Raw genomic sequence first — 18,152 nt, forward strand, 5'->3', positions numbered from 1 at the left:
CTCAGAGAATTCCTGAAAACACAATGTCACTCTGCCCTTTAAATAAATAACTTTTGAAACAGAAATATGTGTAAGTTACATGTGTTTTCAAAATGAGTGTCTGCAAGAGTTAGGTGTTGCCATGGCCAGTGAGGACAGCGAGCCAACCTGGAAGCAAAGATTGTATTTACTCGCAGCCCCATGGTAAAAGCAAGAGGCAAAAAGAAGAGGGGCTGGCTCACTAATGTTCTGAGTGACAGTTAGACAGGAGAATCCTATCTGAAGGAGGATTCCTACTTGTCTAGGGAAGGTAGGCCGGAGAGGAGGAAGAGGGGAGAATGACAGGAGTGGCAAAGGCGAGTTTGATGGCAGGAGGTAGGTACCTTGGCCAAGGCTGTTGATAAGGAAGCCTTGGTGGAGGCCCCTGGGAGGTTTCTCAGCTGAGGGCCCAATAAGGAGACCTTTGAATGAAGGCGCCTGGGCTGGGATGCAGCTTGCATGCGAGCTTGGCAGGCCGGTGATGGCGGGAGCCTGGCAGTTCTCTGGGTGGCTTTAGTTTACTAGTCAACATGGTAGTGTGTGGCTTACAAGGATACAGTGCAGAACTTCATTCTCTGTGACTGCATCCGTCTTTTTTTTTTTTTTTTTTATGACAGGCACAGTGGACAGTGTGAGACAGAGAGAGAGAAAGGTCTTCCTTTGCCAAGGGTTTATGTGCAGGAGGTGGGGGACATGGCTAACTCCAGGAGCCTTCCAGGTCCGACTCAGGCACCTCCTTGTCTCCATGTTCTTTGGTGCAGGTCCCTGAAGGCCTGATGCTCTTTGTGTTGCAGACGCTTGCAGGCTGACTCTCCCGTGAGCTCCCCGCTGCTGGGTCCAAGGTTCTCGACCTGGAATGCTCTCCCCTCTTCATTCCCCTGCTCCGTGTATTCCAACGTTTGAGGAATGACTAAACGGCACACTCTAACTAGACACCAGAGTCACCTCCTTCAGAGCCTCTGACTCTCCTGAAGGGGGCCCTCTCTCCTATGACCCCTGGACCGAGGTGGGCCGCTGAACACAGAAGCCAGGCCTCCCTCACCTCTGTGCCATCCCCGGCAGTGTTAGTGCCAAGCTGGCTCAGGCAACACCTAGAGAAAGCACCCCCTCCTGGGGAAGAGACTCACCCCTGGGGCAGACACAGCCTGCATGAGATTCCAGCCCTGACACCTGCTACCTCGGCCCAGTTCCTTTCTCACCATTAGCTTGCTGGTCAGTAAAATGACCTGCTGAGTCCACAAATGAGGTTCAATGCCACCCAGCTGAGTCGTCAGGGTAGGCATTATCCCTTCAACCCGAGAGAGGAGAGAGCAGGGCAGGCTAGGCCCCTGAACATCTGGTACTTGGTAGTCCAGGAACCTGAGCCAGGTGGGCGAGAACGAGGAGCTACAGAGGGAGTGGTCCTTCTCGGCTCCTCTTTAATGTCCCTCTGCCCCGCCACGCATAAGTCAACTAGAAACAGCCCAAAGCCTGAACGAAATACTGGTGGTTGGTGAATGCCAGAGAGAATCTGAGAAAGATTATGCGGATGATAAATCAAGATTATGATAAATCAGTTATGTTTTATTTGGGAGGTGCATCAGAAGTGGGAAAGTAGAAGTGGAATATGGGAGGTATCACAAGGGGCTCCATCGCCCAGCTCGGCAACCTTGAGAGGCACAGCAGGTATGTCCAGCAGCTACCTCAGGTCTCCCCAGAGGCTGCACTGTTCTGGAGCTACCAGGCCTTGCAGAAATGCGTGGAAAGACAGGAAGAAGGCAGAACTGATCTGCCTGGCTCTCTGCTACTTTCCATTCCCTTTAGTCAAATTGCACCCATGGCTGTTAACGTCCCTGCAGTCCCACGTTGCTAGCAGTTGCTCAGTGGACTCTGCTTCCATGCCCTGCGGTGGGGCACGCCATCCGTGTCTGAAATGGTGACAACACAAAAACTCTAGACGTGTGGCAGGTGAGTGCCAGAGAGAATCTGACGCTGTCCATATGACAGGTCCAACACAGTCCACTGTTGGGTTTCTCAGTTTCCAGAACAGGAAATAAAGCATAGTGATCTAAGATCTTTCCCAAAGGCACAGGACTAGGAAGTGCTACGCTCAGGGCTTCAACATGGTCTGGCTCTGGAAACTGAGCGATAAGGAAAAAGAAGTCAGGTTTTGTTCAGCAGGCGAAACAGTCGCTGAGGGCTTTCAAGCTGGGGAGTGACATGAGATGATGAACCTTTCAATGAGCTCCAGTCTCTGCTGTGCTCCACGTTCCATCTGTCTCACATTGGCAGAAGCAGGTGGCTCCAAAGAGGTGAGGGCATCGAAATCGTTGTGGAGGTTTTTGAGGGGACCCTGACTGAGTCCAGAGCTGCATTTGGACTTTAAAATAGCCTTATAATCTTCTCTGTCATCATCCAAGCCTACACCTACCAAGGACATGAGCTGGGCAGGGGTAGGCAGGATTTGCGTACAGAAGAGGACGTTGACCTAAAGACCAGGAAGAAGAGTATCATCCATCTGTTCGCCCTCAGCCTGCGGGTCTGGAGATCCTGGCATCCGCTGATGAATCCTTTGGTGTTGTCTGAGATGGTCAGACCTCATGAACTGTCGGCCGCACTGCTCACATCTGTGTGGTCGGTATCTGGTGTGTATCCGTGAGTGTCGTGTGAGCTCGTCAGATCGGAAGAAAGACCAGTTACAGCCTTCCCACTGGCATTTATAGAGCCTGTCACCTAGGGGGTGGCAAGAGAGATGAAATTAAGAACAGACCAGCGGGTGGGAAGGAAGGGGTCCAACTACACGAGGCAGAGAAGGGTGGGGAATCAGAAGGGAAGATACAGGAACGCAGTGAGGGGGCAACACAGCAGCAGTAACCTCCCCATCATCTTGGCGGTCATTAGGCACACAAGTCAGTGGGCCTACATCGCTTGGTGCCAGGCTTAAAAATGAAGGGCTAGAGCTGGGGCTACGAGGCCCAGCAGGTTAAACCAGTGCTTGCAATGCTGGTGCCGGCATCCCATATTTGGGCCCTGGTTCAAGTCCCAGCTGCTCCACCTCCTGTCTAGCTCTCTGCTAGTGCCCTTGGGAAGGCAGCAGGGGATGGCACAAGGACTCCCACATGGGAGACCCAGGTGGAGTTCTGGGCTCCTGGTTTCAGCCTGGCCCAGCCCCAGCTGTTATGGCCATTTGGGGAGTCAGCCAGTGGCTAAAAACCTCTCCCCCTCTCTTCATTCTCCCTGTCCAACAAATCTTAAATTAGATGTGTTTGTGGGCTAATCCCAAACCATTACAGAAACCCAAAGCCCAGACTCCTCCACCCTGCCCCACCCCCTCACTGCATTCACCTGTGTGCTTGCGCTCATGACTCACGAGGTGTGACCGCTTGGTGTAAGCTTTTCCACAGTTCTCGTACTGGCAGATGTAAGGCCTTGAAACCGGGGACCTCCTGCTGGGCTCCCTTTCTTGGGCCCAGGAGTTGTCCACTCCCTGTGCTGCAGGTGTAGGCTGCTCAAGTAGGAAGAAGTCTTCCTGGGGGGCTGGTTGGCTCACAAAGGATCCCTGAGATTCTAAAGGCAGCCATAATGGGGACCCAGCTGCGGGTATCCTGAGGTTGTGCGGCTCCCTGGGGGGCAACACTTGAGCCAGAGAGGGGAGCGCAGACAGAGCCTCGGTGGAAGGTATGGTTGGGGTCTGCAACATTTTAGGTGCTAAAGAGGCGCAGTTAGAAGGTCCCTCTAGGGGGTCAGAGGAAGGCATCATCGGGGCCCTGTTGTGGGACATCTCTGGGATCCCTTTGGACACAGACACTGGCAGTCCGCTAGGGGGCAGCCCTAGACTCCCACTGGAGGGCATGTTTACCTCTGGAATCCTGGGCTCTAAGGGCATCATCTGAGGCATCATCATGCCTGGCTGAGGGGGGAGCACCCCCTGGTTGTAAATCATCTGTGGAGAAGGCAAAGTGGCCTGGGAGCTGTAGCTCATGCCATGCTCCTGCAGGGACATGCCAAACTGCGACCCCACTCCTCCCTCACCCAGCATGGGTGCCTCAGCAGGCAGTAAGGGGGCCCCCAACATGTCTGTGCCCTGAGTGAAGTGTTGAGTGCTGGGCAGGCCATAGCTACAAGGTTCATTCACTCCACTGCTTCCGGAAGATGGAAATATGTCCAACATGCGCATTGACTGCTCAGTGTCCTTGGGGAGAAAGGGAGAGAGAGAGAGATAATCCAGTGAAACCCACGCCACCTCGGCTTTCAACTCCACATAGCGCTCCACCCCAGTCTACAGCCAACATCTCTGGCCTGGAGCTTCCTCCCTGGAGACTGCTCTCTGGCTCCTGGCTGGGCTCACAGGAGCACAGTGGATGCTTACACACGACTGTGCCACCTTTCCTCCTTTGCATGTTTTTGGTTTTCATTTCATACAAAGACACAAAAAGAATCAGCAAAATACTCCCTACCCCACATCTTTAGAAAAACACTGAGAAAATGCACGGACTACAAACTATGACTGATTGGTATGAAGAGTAGCAAAGAAGGCATTGGTGGGAGAAGCTCTTGAAATAGGATAGATCAAAGAATCCTAATTTTTTTTAAGATTTTATTTATTTATTTAAGAGGCAGAGTTACAGACAGAGGAAGACACAGAGAGAAAGGTCCATCCGCTGGTTCACTCCCCAAATGACCACAATGGCTGGAGCTGCACCTATCCAAAGCCAGGAGCTTTTTCTGGGTTTCCCACATGGGTGCAGGGGCCCAAGGACTTGGGCCATCTTCCACTGCTTTCCCAGGCCATGGCAGAGAGCCGGATTGGAAGAGGAGCAGCCGGGACACGACCTGGCACCCATATGGGATGCCAGTGCCACAGGCGAATGCTTAGCCTACTACACCACAGCACTGGCCCCAAAGAATCCTATTTTTAAAGGCTGTCCATTACTATAGGAAGACAAGAGGGAGCTCTTGAGTTGAGAAATTGGAGGCCTACTCCCCCACTGCTGTTTTTGTTTGTTTGGTTTTGTTTAAGATTCATTGTTTGTTTGAAAGTAGGGTTACACAGAGAGAGGAAGAGACAGACAGAGACAGATCTTCCGACCATTGGCTCACTCCCCAAATGGTTGCAATGGCTGGGGCTGGGCCAGGCCGGAGCCAGGAGCCAGGAGCTTCTTCTGGGTTTCCCATGTGGGTGCAGGGGCCCAAGCCCTTGGCCTATCTTCTACTGCTTTCCCAGGCGCATTAGCCAGGAGCTGGATATAGCAGAGCAGCTGGAACTCGAACCGGTGCCCATATGGCGTGCAGGTGGTCGCTTTTCCTGCTACACCACAACACCAGCCCCTACTCTTCCATTTCACATCCTCTCCTCCATGGGTACAGTGCAGAAAAGAGCAATTCATTCAAATATAAAAGCCAAAACATTAAAAAGACAGTATTCAGGGGCAGTCCTTTAGCAAAGTGGTTAAGACTGCCTGGGGCTTCTGCATCCCCTATCAGAGTGCCTTGGTTCAAATCCCATCTGTGCTTATGATTCCAATTTCCTGCTAATGCTCGCCCCAGGGGGCAAAGGTCATGGCTAGAGTGCTTTTTATGTCATATTTATTTTAAAAAGCAGATGATGGAGAGAGAGATCTTCCATCCACTGTTTCCCTTCTCAAATGTCCACAGGAGTCAGGTCCAGGGCAGGCCAAAGCCAGAAGTAGAGAACTCCATCCTGGTCTCCCATGTGAGTGGCAGGGGCCAAAATACTTGGCCCGTGTCCTCCTGCCTTCCCAAGCAAGAAGGTTGATCAGAAGCAAAGCATCTGGGACTCAGGCTGGTACTCTGGTGTGGGAAGCTGGCATCCCAGGTAGCAGCTCAGTCACACCACAACACCAGCCCCCGGCTCAAGTACTTGGGTCCCTGCCATCCGCGTGGCAGATCCAAACCGAGTTCCTGGCTGCCAGCTTCCACCTGGCTCAGTCCTGGTTCTTGTGAGCATTTGGGGAGAAACTGAATGCATAGGAGGGGCGTTGGTGCTGCTGGCAAGGTTGTTTCTTGACCTGTGAGTCATTTTCCAGGTGTTTACTTTGTAATAATTTGCTAAGCTCTCCACATAATTACTTTTCTGTTTGAGAGCTATTTTATAAAAATGAACTAAAATTAAGTTATATTGTGAGAAATCAAAATTCTCAGCATAAAAATGAAAAAATGTTATAAAAAGCAGAGAAGTAAAAACAAAAGTAAACTTAAGTAGAAAATGCTGTGCAAATTCAGAATATAAATACCCACACAAGAGGAGACTTCAAAAAGTTCATGGAAAATGTTAAAAGGTGAGTTCACTTGGTGCAAATTTTTAAAAAAAAAAATTTAAAAAGATGTATTTATTTGAAAGGCAGAGTGAGGGAGAAAGACAAAGAAGAGAAAAAGCTTCCATCCACTGGTGTACACGCCCCATGGCCACAATGGTCCGGGCTCAGCCACACTGCAGCCCAGAGCTGGGAGCTCCATCCAGGTCTCCCATTTGAGTGACAGAGTACCAGATACTTGGGCCATCAAGCTGACCAGCATTCAAAAGGTTCATAGACAAACAGGTGCTTGCTTCGGCAGCACATATGCTAAAATAGACAAACAGAATTAAAAGGTAAGTTTGGGACTGAGGTTGCGGCACAGCAAACAAAGCTGCCAGTTGAAATGCTGGAATCCCACTTCAGAGTGCAGGTTGGAGCCCTGGCTGCGTCGCTCTGGATCCAGCTTCCTGCTAATGTACCTGGAAAGGCAGTTTGGGCCCCTGCCACCATGTGGGTGACCAGGACTGAGTTCTGAGTTCCTGACTTCAGCGTGGCCCAGACCAGGCTGCTGTGGTCATTTGGGGATTGGACCAGTGTATAGGAGATTTTTCTCTGTCTCTTCCTCTCTGTCACTCTTAACAATAAATAAATAAATCTTTAAAAATATATGTGTAGGCCAGCGCTGTGGCGCACTTGGTTAATCCTCCTTCTGCAGCGCTGACATCCCATATGGGAACCGGGTTCTAGTCCCGGTTGCTCCTCTTCCAATCCAGCTCTCTGCTGTGGCCCGGGAAGGCAGTGGAGGATGGCCCAAGTGCTTGGGTTCCTGCACCCACATGGGAGACCAGGAGGAAGTACCTAGCACCTGGCTTCGGATCGGAGCAGCGCCAGCCGTAGCGGTCATTTGAGGAGTGAACAAACGGAAGGAAGTTCTCTCTGTTTCTCTCTCTCACTAACTCTGCCTGTCAAATAAAATAAAATATTTATTTTAGTGCAAAAATTTTTGAAATTCATGCATAGTTTTTCATAATATAAATTTTTCATGAGCTTTTGAAAAAAATATTTAATTTTTTTCTTTTTAAAGATTTATTTATTTGGGGCCAGCGCTGTGACACAGCAGGTTAATGCCCTGGCCTGAAGTGCCAGCATCCCATATGGGCGCCGATTCTAGTCCTGGCTGCTCCTATTCCAATCCAGCTTTCTGCTATGGCCTAGGAAAGCAGTATAAGATGGCCCAAATGCTTGGGCCCCTGCACTCGTGTGGGAGACCTGGAAGAAGCTCCAGGCTCCTGGCTTCGGATCGGTGCAGCTCATCTGGGGAGTGAACCAGGACGGGAGATCTCTCTCTCTCTCTGCCTCTCCTCTCTCTGTGTAATTCTGACTTTCAAATAAATAAATAAATCTTTTAAATAAATCTTTAAAAATTTTATTTATTTATTTCAGAGGCAGAGTTAGAGAGAAAGAGAGAAGTCTTCCTTCTACCGGTTCACCCCCCCACAAATGGCCACAACAGCTGAAGCTGAGCCATTCTGAAGCCAGGAACCAGGAGCTTCTTTCTTCCAGGTCTCCCACATGGGTGCAGGGGCCCAAGGACTTGGGCCATATTCCACTGCACTCCTGGGCCACAGCAGAGAGCTGGATCGGAAGAGGAGCAATGGAGACACAAACTGGCACCCATATGGGATGTGGGTGCTGCAGGCAAAGGCCTAGCCTACCAACCCACAGCACCACCCCACAGGGGCTTTTTGAAGATAAGCTTATAATGCTATAACGAGTACTCAAACAGTATATTTCACTTTGTGTTTCTATGGGAGTGCAAACGGTTGAAATCTTTACTTAATGTATACTAAACTGATCTTCTGTAAAAAAAAAAAAAAAGAAGAAAAGAAAAGAAATTATCAATTCCCAACTTGACTCTCACTGGGATTAAACATGACAATAGGTCTGATCTGATTTCATCATCATTTAAAATAAAATCATCTATTATTTTTCACTTTATGTTTCTGTGTGGGAGCAAACTGTTGAAATCCTTACTTAATGTATACTAAGCTGATCTTCTGTATATTAAGATAATCAAAAATGAATCTTGATGTGAATGGAAGGGGAGAGGGAGTGGGAAAGGGGAGGGTTGTGGGTGGGAGGGACGGTATGGGGGGGAAGCCACTGTAATCCATAAGTCGTACTTTGGAAATTTATATTCATTAAATAAAAGATAAAAAAAAAAGATAAGCTTATCAACTTCAGCAATCCTAGACTCCAAAAAATAAAGGACTAATGTATTCAAAGTGGAAAGGGAAAAAAAAAAAAGATCAACAAAATCTTGCATCTGTCCTTCAAAAATGAAGAAATTAAGAGATTCCCGGATAAACTGAGATAGTCACCACTAAATCTATTCTGAAAAAAATGCTTCAGGTTAAAATGAAAATACTAAACAGTAGCTTGAAGCCATATGAAGAGATCTGTCTTAAGAAAATAAAAACATGATAAGAGGGGCCGTTGCTGGGTTAACACCCAGGCCTGAAGCGCTGACATCCCATATTGCCGCCAGTTCGAGACCCGGCAGCTCCACTTCCCATCAAGCTCTCTGGTATGGCCTGGGAAAGCAGTAGAAGATGGCCCAAGTGCTTGGGCATCTGCACCCACGTGGGAGACCTGGAGGAAGCTCCTGGCTCCCGGCTTCAGATCGGTGCAGCTCCGGCCGTTGCAGCCAACTGGGAAGTGAACCAGCAGATGGGAGACCTCTCTCTCTCTCTGCCTCTCCTCTCTCTATGTAACTCTGACTCTCAAATAAATAAATAAATCTTTTTTAAAATGATAAATAAATGGACAATTATAAACAGGAGTGTTTTTGTAAATGGTTTTTTTTTTTTTTTTTTTTGACAGGCAGAGTGGACAGTGAGAGAGAGAGAGACAGAGAGAAAGGTCTTCCTTTGCCGTTGGTTCACCCTCCAATGGCCGCCGCAGCCGGCGCACTGCGGCCGGCGCACCGCGCTGATCGGATGGCAGGAGCCAGGTGCTTATCCTGGTCTCCCATAGGGTGCAGGGCCCAAGCACTTGGGCCATCCTCCACTGCACTCCCTGGCCACAGCAGAGAGCTGGCCTGGAAGAGGGGCAACCGGGACAGAATCCGGTGCCCCGACCGGGACTAGAACCCGGTGTGCCGGTGCCGCAAGACGGAGGATTAGCCTAGTGAGCCACGGCACCGGCTTTTTTTTTTTTTTTTTTGACAGGCAGAGTTAGACAGTGAGAGAGACAGAGAGACAGAGAGAAAGGTCTTCCTTCCGTTGGTTCACCCCACAATGGCCATTACAGCCGGCACGCTGCACCAATCCGAACCCAGGAACCAGGTGCTTCTACTGGTCTCCCATGCGGGTGCAGGCGTCCAAGCACTTGGGCGCCATGGCTCACTTGGCTAATCCTCCGCCTTGCGGCGCCGGCACACCGGGTTCTAGTCCAGGTCAGGGCACCGGATTCTGTCCCGGTTGCCCCTCTTCCAGGCCAGCTCTCTGCTGTGGCCAGGGAGTGCAGTGGAGGATGGCCCAAGTACTTGGGCCCTGCACCCCATGGGAGACCAGGATAAGTACCTGGCTCCTGCCATCGGATCAGCGCGGTGCGCCAGCAGCTGGCGGCCACTGGAGGGTGAACCAACGGCAAAAAGGAAGACCTTTCTCTCTGTCTCTCTCACTGTCCACTCTGCCTGTCAAAAAATAAAAAATTTAAAAAAAAAAAAAAAAAACCTCGTTGCTCATGGCACCGGCATCTCACATTGGGGCACCAGTTTGAGTCCCAGATGCTCTGCTTCCAATCCAGCTCCCTGCTAATGGTCCTGGGGAAGGCCAGAGAAGATGGCCCAAGTGTTCTCTGTCACTCTGCTTTTCCAATAAATTTTGTTTTTTAAAAAAGAGACTTCACTGTCTAGAATGGGCAAACTAGCAGAGTGAGGAAGCAGAAGACTTGAGCAATACAAAAAACCAACGGGATCTGGCAGACACAGAACCAAGCGCCTCGGCCTGGCCTGGGCTGCAGCTGGCCTCCCAGCCACGCTCTCCAGGCTGGAAGCTTCCTTTTATAAATGCAGATCAACCTCTTACAGACATTAACCTAGCAGACGGAGGGAGACCCTACAAGGTCCCTAATCACCAGGTGCATGAGACCATTTCTTTCCCCTCTTGTCTTGGAGTCTCGCCTTGAGGGGTTTATTTTCCAGGAACCACAGGCCCCAGGCAGGAACCACAGGCACAGCCCACTTTGCCAACACCAAATTTCCTTAAAGGACATGATATTAATGACCAATCCAAGGAGGGCCATGGGCATTGCAGATCAACCAGGAGCTGGGATACAAGCTGAACACACACCCCTGAGCCCCGACTTTAATCCCTAAGAATCATTACCCCTATGCTCGAGGAGCTCAGGGAACAGGGCTGGGGAAACTTTTCCTGCTAAGGGACATTTGGATATTTATAACATCACCTGCGGGCATACAAAATTATCAATTTAGGGCTGGTGTTGTGGCACCATGGGTTAAGCCACTGCCTGCAACACTGGCATCCCATATGATTGCTCATATGAATATCAGCTGCTCCACTTCTGATCCACCTCCCTGCTAATGTGCCTGAGAAAGCAGTAGAAGATGGTCCCTGCCACCCACATGGGAGACCTGAGTGGAATTCCAGGCTCCTGGCTTTAAGTCTGGCCCAGCCGGCCCTGGCCATTGCCGTCATTTGGGGAGTGAATTCATGGATGGAAGATCGATCTCTGTCTCTCTCTCTCTCTGTAGCTCTGACTTTCAAATAAATAAATAAATCTTTCAAATAAAAAAATCAACTTAAAAATTATTCTGGTACAGATGTATTGAATTGAGTCCCACCTGCAGTTGCTTTGACAGGACCAGACCAAAGGATTTAGCAGGCCCTGTGCTGCCCCAGGGCCAGAAATTCCCCATGGGATTAAGCAACAGTTGCTGTTTAAGCAACCTTCGCCGGGAGGAATGTTTTGCACTTTGCATGTAAATGCTTACTTTCTTCTATCACTCCAGGGGCAGTAACTGGCTTGTTTACCCTGGGTGAGCAGACCCAGCTTTGGGTGTTCTAGTTTTGGAATGTTCTATATGGGACATATACAAACACTCTGCTCACATTCCTGGGAGCTGGTGTTGTGGTGCAGCAGGTGATGCTGCTGCTTGCAATGCCAGCATATCATAGCAGAGTACTGGTTCCAGTCCCGGCTGCTCCACTTCTGACCCAGCTCCCTGCTAACGCACCTGGGAAAGCAGAGGAAGATGGCCCAAGTGCTTCGGCCCTACATGGGAGACTTTACTAGAGATCCAGGCTCCTGTCATGGGCCCGGACCAACCCTGGCCATTTTGGTTATTCAGGGAGTGAACCAGCGAATGGAAAATCTTTCCCTTTTCTTTCTTTCTTTTTTTTTTTAAAGATATTTATTTATTTGAAAGGCAGAGTAAGGGGGAGAGGAGAGAGATACCCATCTTCCATCCACTGGTTCATTCCCCAAATGTCTGAAACAGCAGGGGCTGAGCCAAGCTGAAGCCAGGAATGCAGAATTCCATCATGGGTCTCTCCTATGTGAGTAGCAGGGACCCAAACACTTGGGCCATCTTCTGCTGCTTTCCCAGGTGCAGGAGCAGGAAGCTATATTAGAAGTGGAGCAGCTGGGACTTGAACCTGCACTCATACAGGATGCTAATGTCCCAGGCAGCACCTTACTAAGTTGTGTCACAACACCATCCCCTCTTCCTTTCCAATAAATAATTTTTCTTTCAGAACCACAGGTGGCACTTGAACTCAGGCACTCTGATATGAAATGCAAGCCTTTTTGTGATTTGTTTTGTTTTGTCTTTTGTTTTTTAAGATTTATTGGGGCCGGTGCTGTGGCGTAGCGGGTAAAGCTGCCACCTGAGGTGCCGGCATCCCATATGGGTGCTGGTTGGAGTCCCAGCTGCTCTACTTCTGATCCAGGTCTCTGCTATGGCCTGGGAAAGCAGTAGAAGATGGCCCAAGTCCTTGGGCCCCTGCACCCATGTGGGAGACCCAGAAGAAGCACGTGGCTCCTGGTTTCAGATCAGCGCAGCTCCAGCCGTTGCAGCCAACTGGGGAGTGAACCAGCAGGTGGAAGACTCTCTCTGCCTCTCCTTATTTCTCTGTGTAACTCTGACTTTCAAATAAATAAATAAAGGACTTGGGCCATCTTCTGCTGCTTTCCCACACCAAAGCAGAGAGCTGGATCCAAAGTGGAGCAGCCAGGACTCAAACCGGTGTGGGTATGGGATGCCGGCACTGCAGGCGGCAGCTTTACCTGCCACAGCGCAGGCCCCAACAAATTTTTTTTAAAAAGAATAACCATTTCTTTCAAGTGCATATGGGACACACTCCAATATAGATAGACCACAGCAGATTTTTTTAAAAATAAGTTATGATAGAGAACAGCACTGTGGCATAGTTAAGCTTCTTTCTGCCTGTGGTGCCGGCATCCCATATGGGCGCTAATTCATGTCCCAAGTGCTCCTCTCCTGATCCAGCTCTCTGCTAATGGCTGGGAAGGCAATGGAAGATGGCCCAAGTGTGTTCGGGCCCCTGCCACTCACATGAGACCCAGATGAAGCTCCTGGCTCTTGGTTTCAGATTGGCTCAGTTCTGGCTGTTGTGGCCATTTGGGGAGTAAATTAGTGAGTGGAAGACCATTTTCTGTCTTTCCCTCTATCTGTAACTCAGCTGCTCAAATGAATCCCTAAAAATTAGATATGATAAAGTATCTTATCTGACTACAATCAGATTCAGTTAGAAACCAGTAACAGAAGGAAAATTGGAAGATTTGTAATTTATGGAAATTACTCTTAACAAATTACAAGGAAACCTAGAAAATATTTAGAGACATATGAAAATGAAAACATAACATTATAAAAAACTTATTGGGTATAGCAAAAGCAATGATAAAGGGGAAATTTATAACTGTAAATGCTTACAATAAAAAGGTGTCAAATCAACAATTTAGTTTTATATCTTGTATTTCATTGTCCTATATATAGAACAACTATTAAAACTTAAGCGATAAATATACCATTGATAACTTAGAAATAAATACCCATGAGTGCTGTTTGGAGTCATGGCTACTGCACTTCTGATTCAGCCCCCTGCTAATGCACCTGGAAAAGCAACGGATGGAATTCCAGGCTTCAGCCTGGCCCAGCCCTGGCCATTGCAGGCATTTGGAGAGTGAATCAGCAAATGGAAGGTTCCCCCCCACACACACCAACCCCATAACTTTCCCTTTCAAATATATACAAAACCTTAAAAACAAACAAACAAACAAAACTAGGATCCCCACTGTGGTGGGGCAGGTTAAGCCACCTCCCGGGATGCCATCCTCCCACAAGGGAGTGCCGGTTAGGGTCCTGGCTGCTCTGCTTCTGATCAAGCTTCCTGCTAATGTGCCTGGAAAGTGCCTGGAGGTGATCCAAGTACTTGGGCCCCTGCCACCTATATGGAGACCTGGATGGAGTTCCAGGCTCCTGGCTTCAAACTGGCCCAGAGCTGGTTGTTACAGCCATTTGGATGTGAACAAATGGATATACCTCTCTCACACAGGTGCTCGCTCACTCTCTTTCTTACTCTCTGGCAGTCTGCCTCTCAAATAAATATTATGAGAGATCTTCCACTCACTGATTGAGTCTACTACCTTCCCAGGAGCATTAGCGGGAAGCAGCACTAGAAGCAGAGCAGCCAGGATTTGAACTTGTACTATGAAATAGGATGCTGACATCACAAATAGCAGCTTAACCCCCAGCCCTTCAAATAAATACATTTTTTTTTTTTTTTGACAGGCAGAGTGGACAATGAAAGAGAGAGACAGAGAGAAAGGTCTTCCTTTTTTCCGTTGGTTCACCCCCCAAGTGGCTGCTGCGGCCAGCACACCGCGCTGATCCGAAGGCAGGAGCCAGGTGCTTCTCCTGGTCTCCCTTGTGGGTGCAGGGCCCAAACACTTGGGCCATCCTCCACTGCCTTCCCGGGCCACAGCAGAGAGCTGGAGTGGAAGAGGAGGAACCGGGACAGAATCCGGTGCCCTGACCGGGTGTAGAACCTGGTGTGCCAGCGCCGCAGGCAGAGGATTAGCCTATTAGAGCCCGGCCCGTGGTTTGTTTTTAAGATGTATTTATTTGGGCCTGCGCTGTGGCTCACTAGGCTCCTGGATTCAGATTGGCCCAGCTCCAACTGTTGCGGCCACTTGGGAGTGAACCAGCAGATGGAAGACCTCTCTCTCTCTTTCTCTCTGTAACTCTGCCTGCCAAGTCCTTTTTAAGAGACTTATTTTATTTATTTGAAAGACAGAGTTACAGAGAGGCAGAAACAGAGAGTTTTCCATCTACTGGTTCACTCCCCCACATGGCTGCAATGGCTGGAGCTGGGCCGATCTGAAGCCAGGAGCTTCTTCCGGGTCTCCCACGTGGGTACAGGGGCCCAAGGACTTGGGCCATCTTCCACTGTTTTCCCAGGCCATAACAGAGTGCTGGATCCAAAGTGGAGCAGCCAGGACTCAACCAGTGCCCATGAGATGCTGCCACTGCAGGTGGCTGTGTTAGCCCCAGACCAAATCCTCAGCTGCTCCCCAACCTACATCTGATCCAACAGCTCTGCCATTTGCTGCCCTGGCCCTCTTCCATCTCCACAGCAATCTGTGTGCTGCAATCATTTTGCTGCATATTCAGTAATAAAATAAATAGTACCATAGCAGGTCCTGCGACAAAGTCATCAGTGCATTCCCGCAGGGCCTGCCCTTAGCTTGGGCTCCAATAACAATCCCAATATTCCCTCCTTCATTTCCCATTGACTTCCTCTCTTTCTGCTTTCCCTCCCTAGGAATGGACTGGAGCCCTCTCAGCCACCCCTGCACCCAGCACGGGCTCCACGGCACCATGAATGTTCACCGAATGAACCACAATCACTTACGGCCACCATCTCCTCCCATCCTTCCCTTTTCTAAGCTGCTCTTTTGGGTTTCTAAATCCGACACGCGCCCTGCCAGATCTGCCTCCCCCCACCCCTATCCCCAGCCCCCCGACCCAAGTGCTGCACCCAGCCCGGGACACCGGCTCACCAGGACCATCGGGTGCTCAGCCTGCCGCATGTTCAGATGATGAACCTCCATCTTAACCTAGGCCCAGATCCCCTCAGACCCGGGGTGGGGAGGGGGGGAGGCCAGCAGAGTCGGCGTCGTCTTCGAAGACCCGGGTGGGGCTGGGCAACACGCCACAATCCACAATCGTTGAGCTCCGCTTCTACTTATCCACACGACGGGGCGGGGCCAAGGCCGCACCTACAGCCCCACCCTCCAGCCGCCCCACCCACTCCGCTGTAGGCTGCCCAAGGTCTTTGTCAGGGGACCTCAGACCCTCACCACTTCTTTAAAGTAATGGAGACCGTCAGACCTCCCCCTCCCGCCCTTCGGTCTGGGTATCTCTAACGCAAGCGGGGGCGGGAGACACCAAGATCTGAGGCTCCAGCCAAGCCTCTTGACCTCGGGGTGGAGAAATGGCGGAGGGAGGCGGAGAGAGCCCCAGGGCAGGTGTAGGGAGAGCTTCTGTGCATGGGAAGGGGAGCCTGTACCCCCTTATCACCGTCCCGGGGCTCCAGCATGAGCTCTGCGAGGGGGGAGTCTTTGTTCCCAGTCCTACAAATGGGACTGGAGCTCCATGGCCCTATTGATTTACCTACTGGGGGGTGATGGTGGCTGCTTTATGGAACTAGGACTACAATGGTCAACAAGCCAGAACTAAGTCTTTGCCCCCAGGGAGTTTGCATTCTTTAAAACAGAAATGAATAACAAAGGAAATCATTAAAATAATTTTGAATGCAGATACGTGCTTTGGTGAAAAGAAAGTGGGAAAATGAGAGTTGAGAAGAAAGGAGGGAGGAGCCGGTGGCAGGCAGAGAGAGGACGAGAAAGCCAGCCTTCAATGGCGGCCACTGGCCCAGCAGAGTTTTCTAAACATGGCCTCTGGCTGAGAGGTGGAAGTGGAAGCGCCTGGGGCTGAATCGGCACCGCCTCAGATTCTGAGACTGTGGAGTAGGAGCCGGGGCCTTTCCTGATTCTCACTTGCTTTGTTAGCAGCCAGCCTCTGAGAAGATTAGTTATGTGATGTATGATTAATCCACTTTCTCTGTGCTAAACACCCTGGAACACATCGGGATGGGACAGAGGCAGCCCCACCTGTGGCTTGCTCATCATGAACCTGTTTTCATGTGGACTTCGGGAACAGCCCCGGCTTGTGGGGAAGAGGAGCTCACCCTGGGGTCCCACTTCGTGACCCAACCTAAAACCCCCAGTCTATCCGTGACAAACACACCTCAGACCTCCGCATGGCTCAGGGCAGTCACGCCGCCCACCACCGGCCATTTTCCTAGAACACAAGTCACTCTGGGCTCCAGGCCTGAGTGGATGAGCTATCCCCTCCAGCAACTGCATCCCACTACCAATGACATCTCTGATTCCTATGAGTCTCCCTTACACAAAACAGCAACATCAGGTCTGGCATTATGGTGCAGGGGGTTAAGCCACTGCCAGTGATGCAGGCATCCCATGTGGGCTTCGGTTCATGTCCTGATCACTCCACTTTCAATCCAGTTCCCTGCTAATGTGTCTGGGAAAGCATCGGAAGATGGCCCAAATACTTGGGCCTGTGCCGCCCACGAGGGAGACTCAGATGAAGCTCCTGGCTCCTGGCTTTGGTGTGGCCCAGCCTTGACCATTGCAAGCACTTGAAGAATGAACCAGTAGATGGAAGAAATATCTCTCTCTCTCTCTCTGTAACTCTGCCTTTCAAATAAAGGACAGCAGCATCACCAAGCTCCAGGCTGTATTGTTAGGTGCTTTTCCTTTCATCATTCAAATAAGGGATTATCATATTTGTTTTTTAATTTTTAAAATTTTTTTGAAAAGTGGACAAAGAGACAGATGTTCCACCCACTGATTCACTTCCCAAATGCCCACAACAGCCAGAGCTGGGCCAGACCTAAGATGGGAGCCAGAAACTCCATTCAATCTCCCACTTGGGTGGCAGGGGCCAATTATTTGAACCTATTGCCTCCCAAAGTGTGCATTAGCTAAAAGGTGGAGTTGGAAGCAGAACTGGTACTTGAACTGGTACGTGAATCTCAGATGCAGATGATCCCAGCAGTGTCTTTTTTTTTTTTTTTTTTAAAGAATTATGTTAGGGCCGGTGCTGTGGCACAGCAGGTTAAAGCCCTGGCCTGAAGTGCTGGCATCCCATAGGAGCACTGGTTCCAGTCCTGGCTGCTCCTCTTCTGATCCAGCTCTCTGCTAAGGCCTGGGAAAGCAGTAAAAGACACCCATGTGGGAGACCCGGAAGAAGCTCCTGGCTTTGCATCAGCTCAGCTTTGGTTGTTGCAGCCATCTGGAGAGTGAACCAGCAAATGGAAGGCCCCTCTCTCTGTCTCTACTACTCTCTATAACTCTTTCAAATAAATAAATTTTTTAAAAACCTGTATATAAGAAACATACAAAGTTTGTTTTTTAAAAAATAATAATTATATTATTTATTTGAAAGTCATAGTTACACAAAGAGAGAAGGAGAGGCAAAGAGAGAGATTTTCTATTCCACTGGTTCACTCTCCAAATGACCACAACGGTCAGAACTGAGCTGATCTGAAGCCAGGAGGAGCTTTCTCCAGGTCTCCCATGTGGGTGCAGGGGCCCAAGGACTTGGGCCATCATCTACTGCTTTCCCAGGCCATAGCAGAGAGCCGGATTGGAAGAGGAGCAGCCAGGACTCGAACCAGCGTCCAAATGGGATGCCGGCACTGCAGGCTGGGGCTTTAACCCATTGTGCCATAGTGCCAGCCCCCCAACAGTCTTAATTACAGCACC

General features: G+C 49.9%; 1 protein-coding gene across 5 annotated transcripts; it reads right to left on the reverse strand.

Annotated features, from left to right (window-relative positions):
• Nucleotides 1-1,560: 1,560 nt before the first annotated feature.
• Nucleotides 1,561-15,516, reverse strand: LOC100348409 (Krueppel-like factor 17). 5 transcript variants are annotated; one of them, XM_008265372.4, is made up of 4 exons: nucleotides 15,363-15,510; nucleotides 13,353-13,413; nucleotides 3,343-4,189; nucleotides 1,561-2,730 (listed from the first exon to the last, which is right to left on the reverse strand). In XM_008265372.4, exons 3-4 carry the CDS (start codon nucleotides 4,172-4,174, stop codon nucleotides 2,486-2,488), a joined length of 1,077 nt encoding a protein of 358 aa, XP_008263594.3. In that variant the 5' UTR covers nucleotides 4,175-4,189; nucleotides 13,353-13,413; nucleotides 15,363-15,510; the 3' UTR covers nucleotides 1,561-2,485. The 5 variants fall into 5 exon arrangements, with proteins under 5 accessions (XP_008263594.3, XP_051712508.2, XP_002715734.4 ...); XM_051856548.2 differs by lacking the exon at nucleotides 15,363-15,510 and adding an exon at nucleotides 13,843-14,029; XM_002715688.4 differs by lacking the exon at nucleotides 13,353-13,413 and having other exon boundaries at nucleotides 15,363-15,516.
• Nucleotides 15,517-18,152: the final 2,636 nt, after the last annotated feature.

This window comes from Oryctolagus cuniculus, chromosome 7 (assembly GCF_964237555.1).
Source record: "Oryctolagus cuniculus chromosome 7, mOryCun1.1, whole genome shotgun sequence".
NCBI classification, from domain to species: domain Eukaryota; kingdom Metazoa; phylum Chordata; class Mammalia; order Lagomorpha; family Leporidae; genus Oryctolagus; species Oryctolagus cuniculus.

Excerpts from the sequence above, each read along its gene's own strand:
- LOC100348409 (XM_002715688.4), bottom strand. The coding sequence starts at position 15,413 with ATGGAGGTTCATCATCTGAACATGCGGCAGGCTGAGCACCCGATGGTC. Across the intron at positions 4,190-15,362 it reads CTGAGCACCCGATGGTCCTG|GACACTGAGCAGTCAATGCG; the intron begins GTGAGCCGGTGT and ends TTTCTCCCCAAG. Across the intron at positions 2,731-3,342 it reads TCATGAGCGCAAGCACACAG|GTGACAGGCTCTATAAATGC; the intron begins GTGAATGCAGTG and ends GCCACCCCCTAG.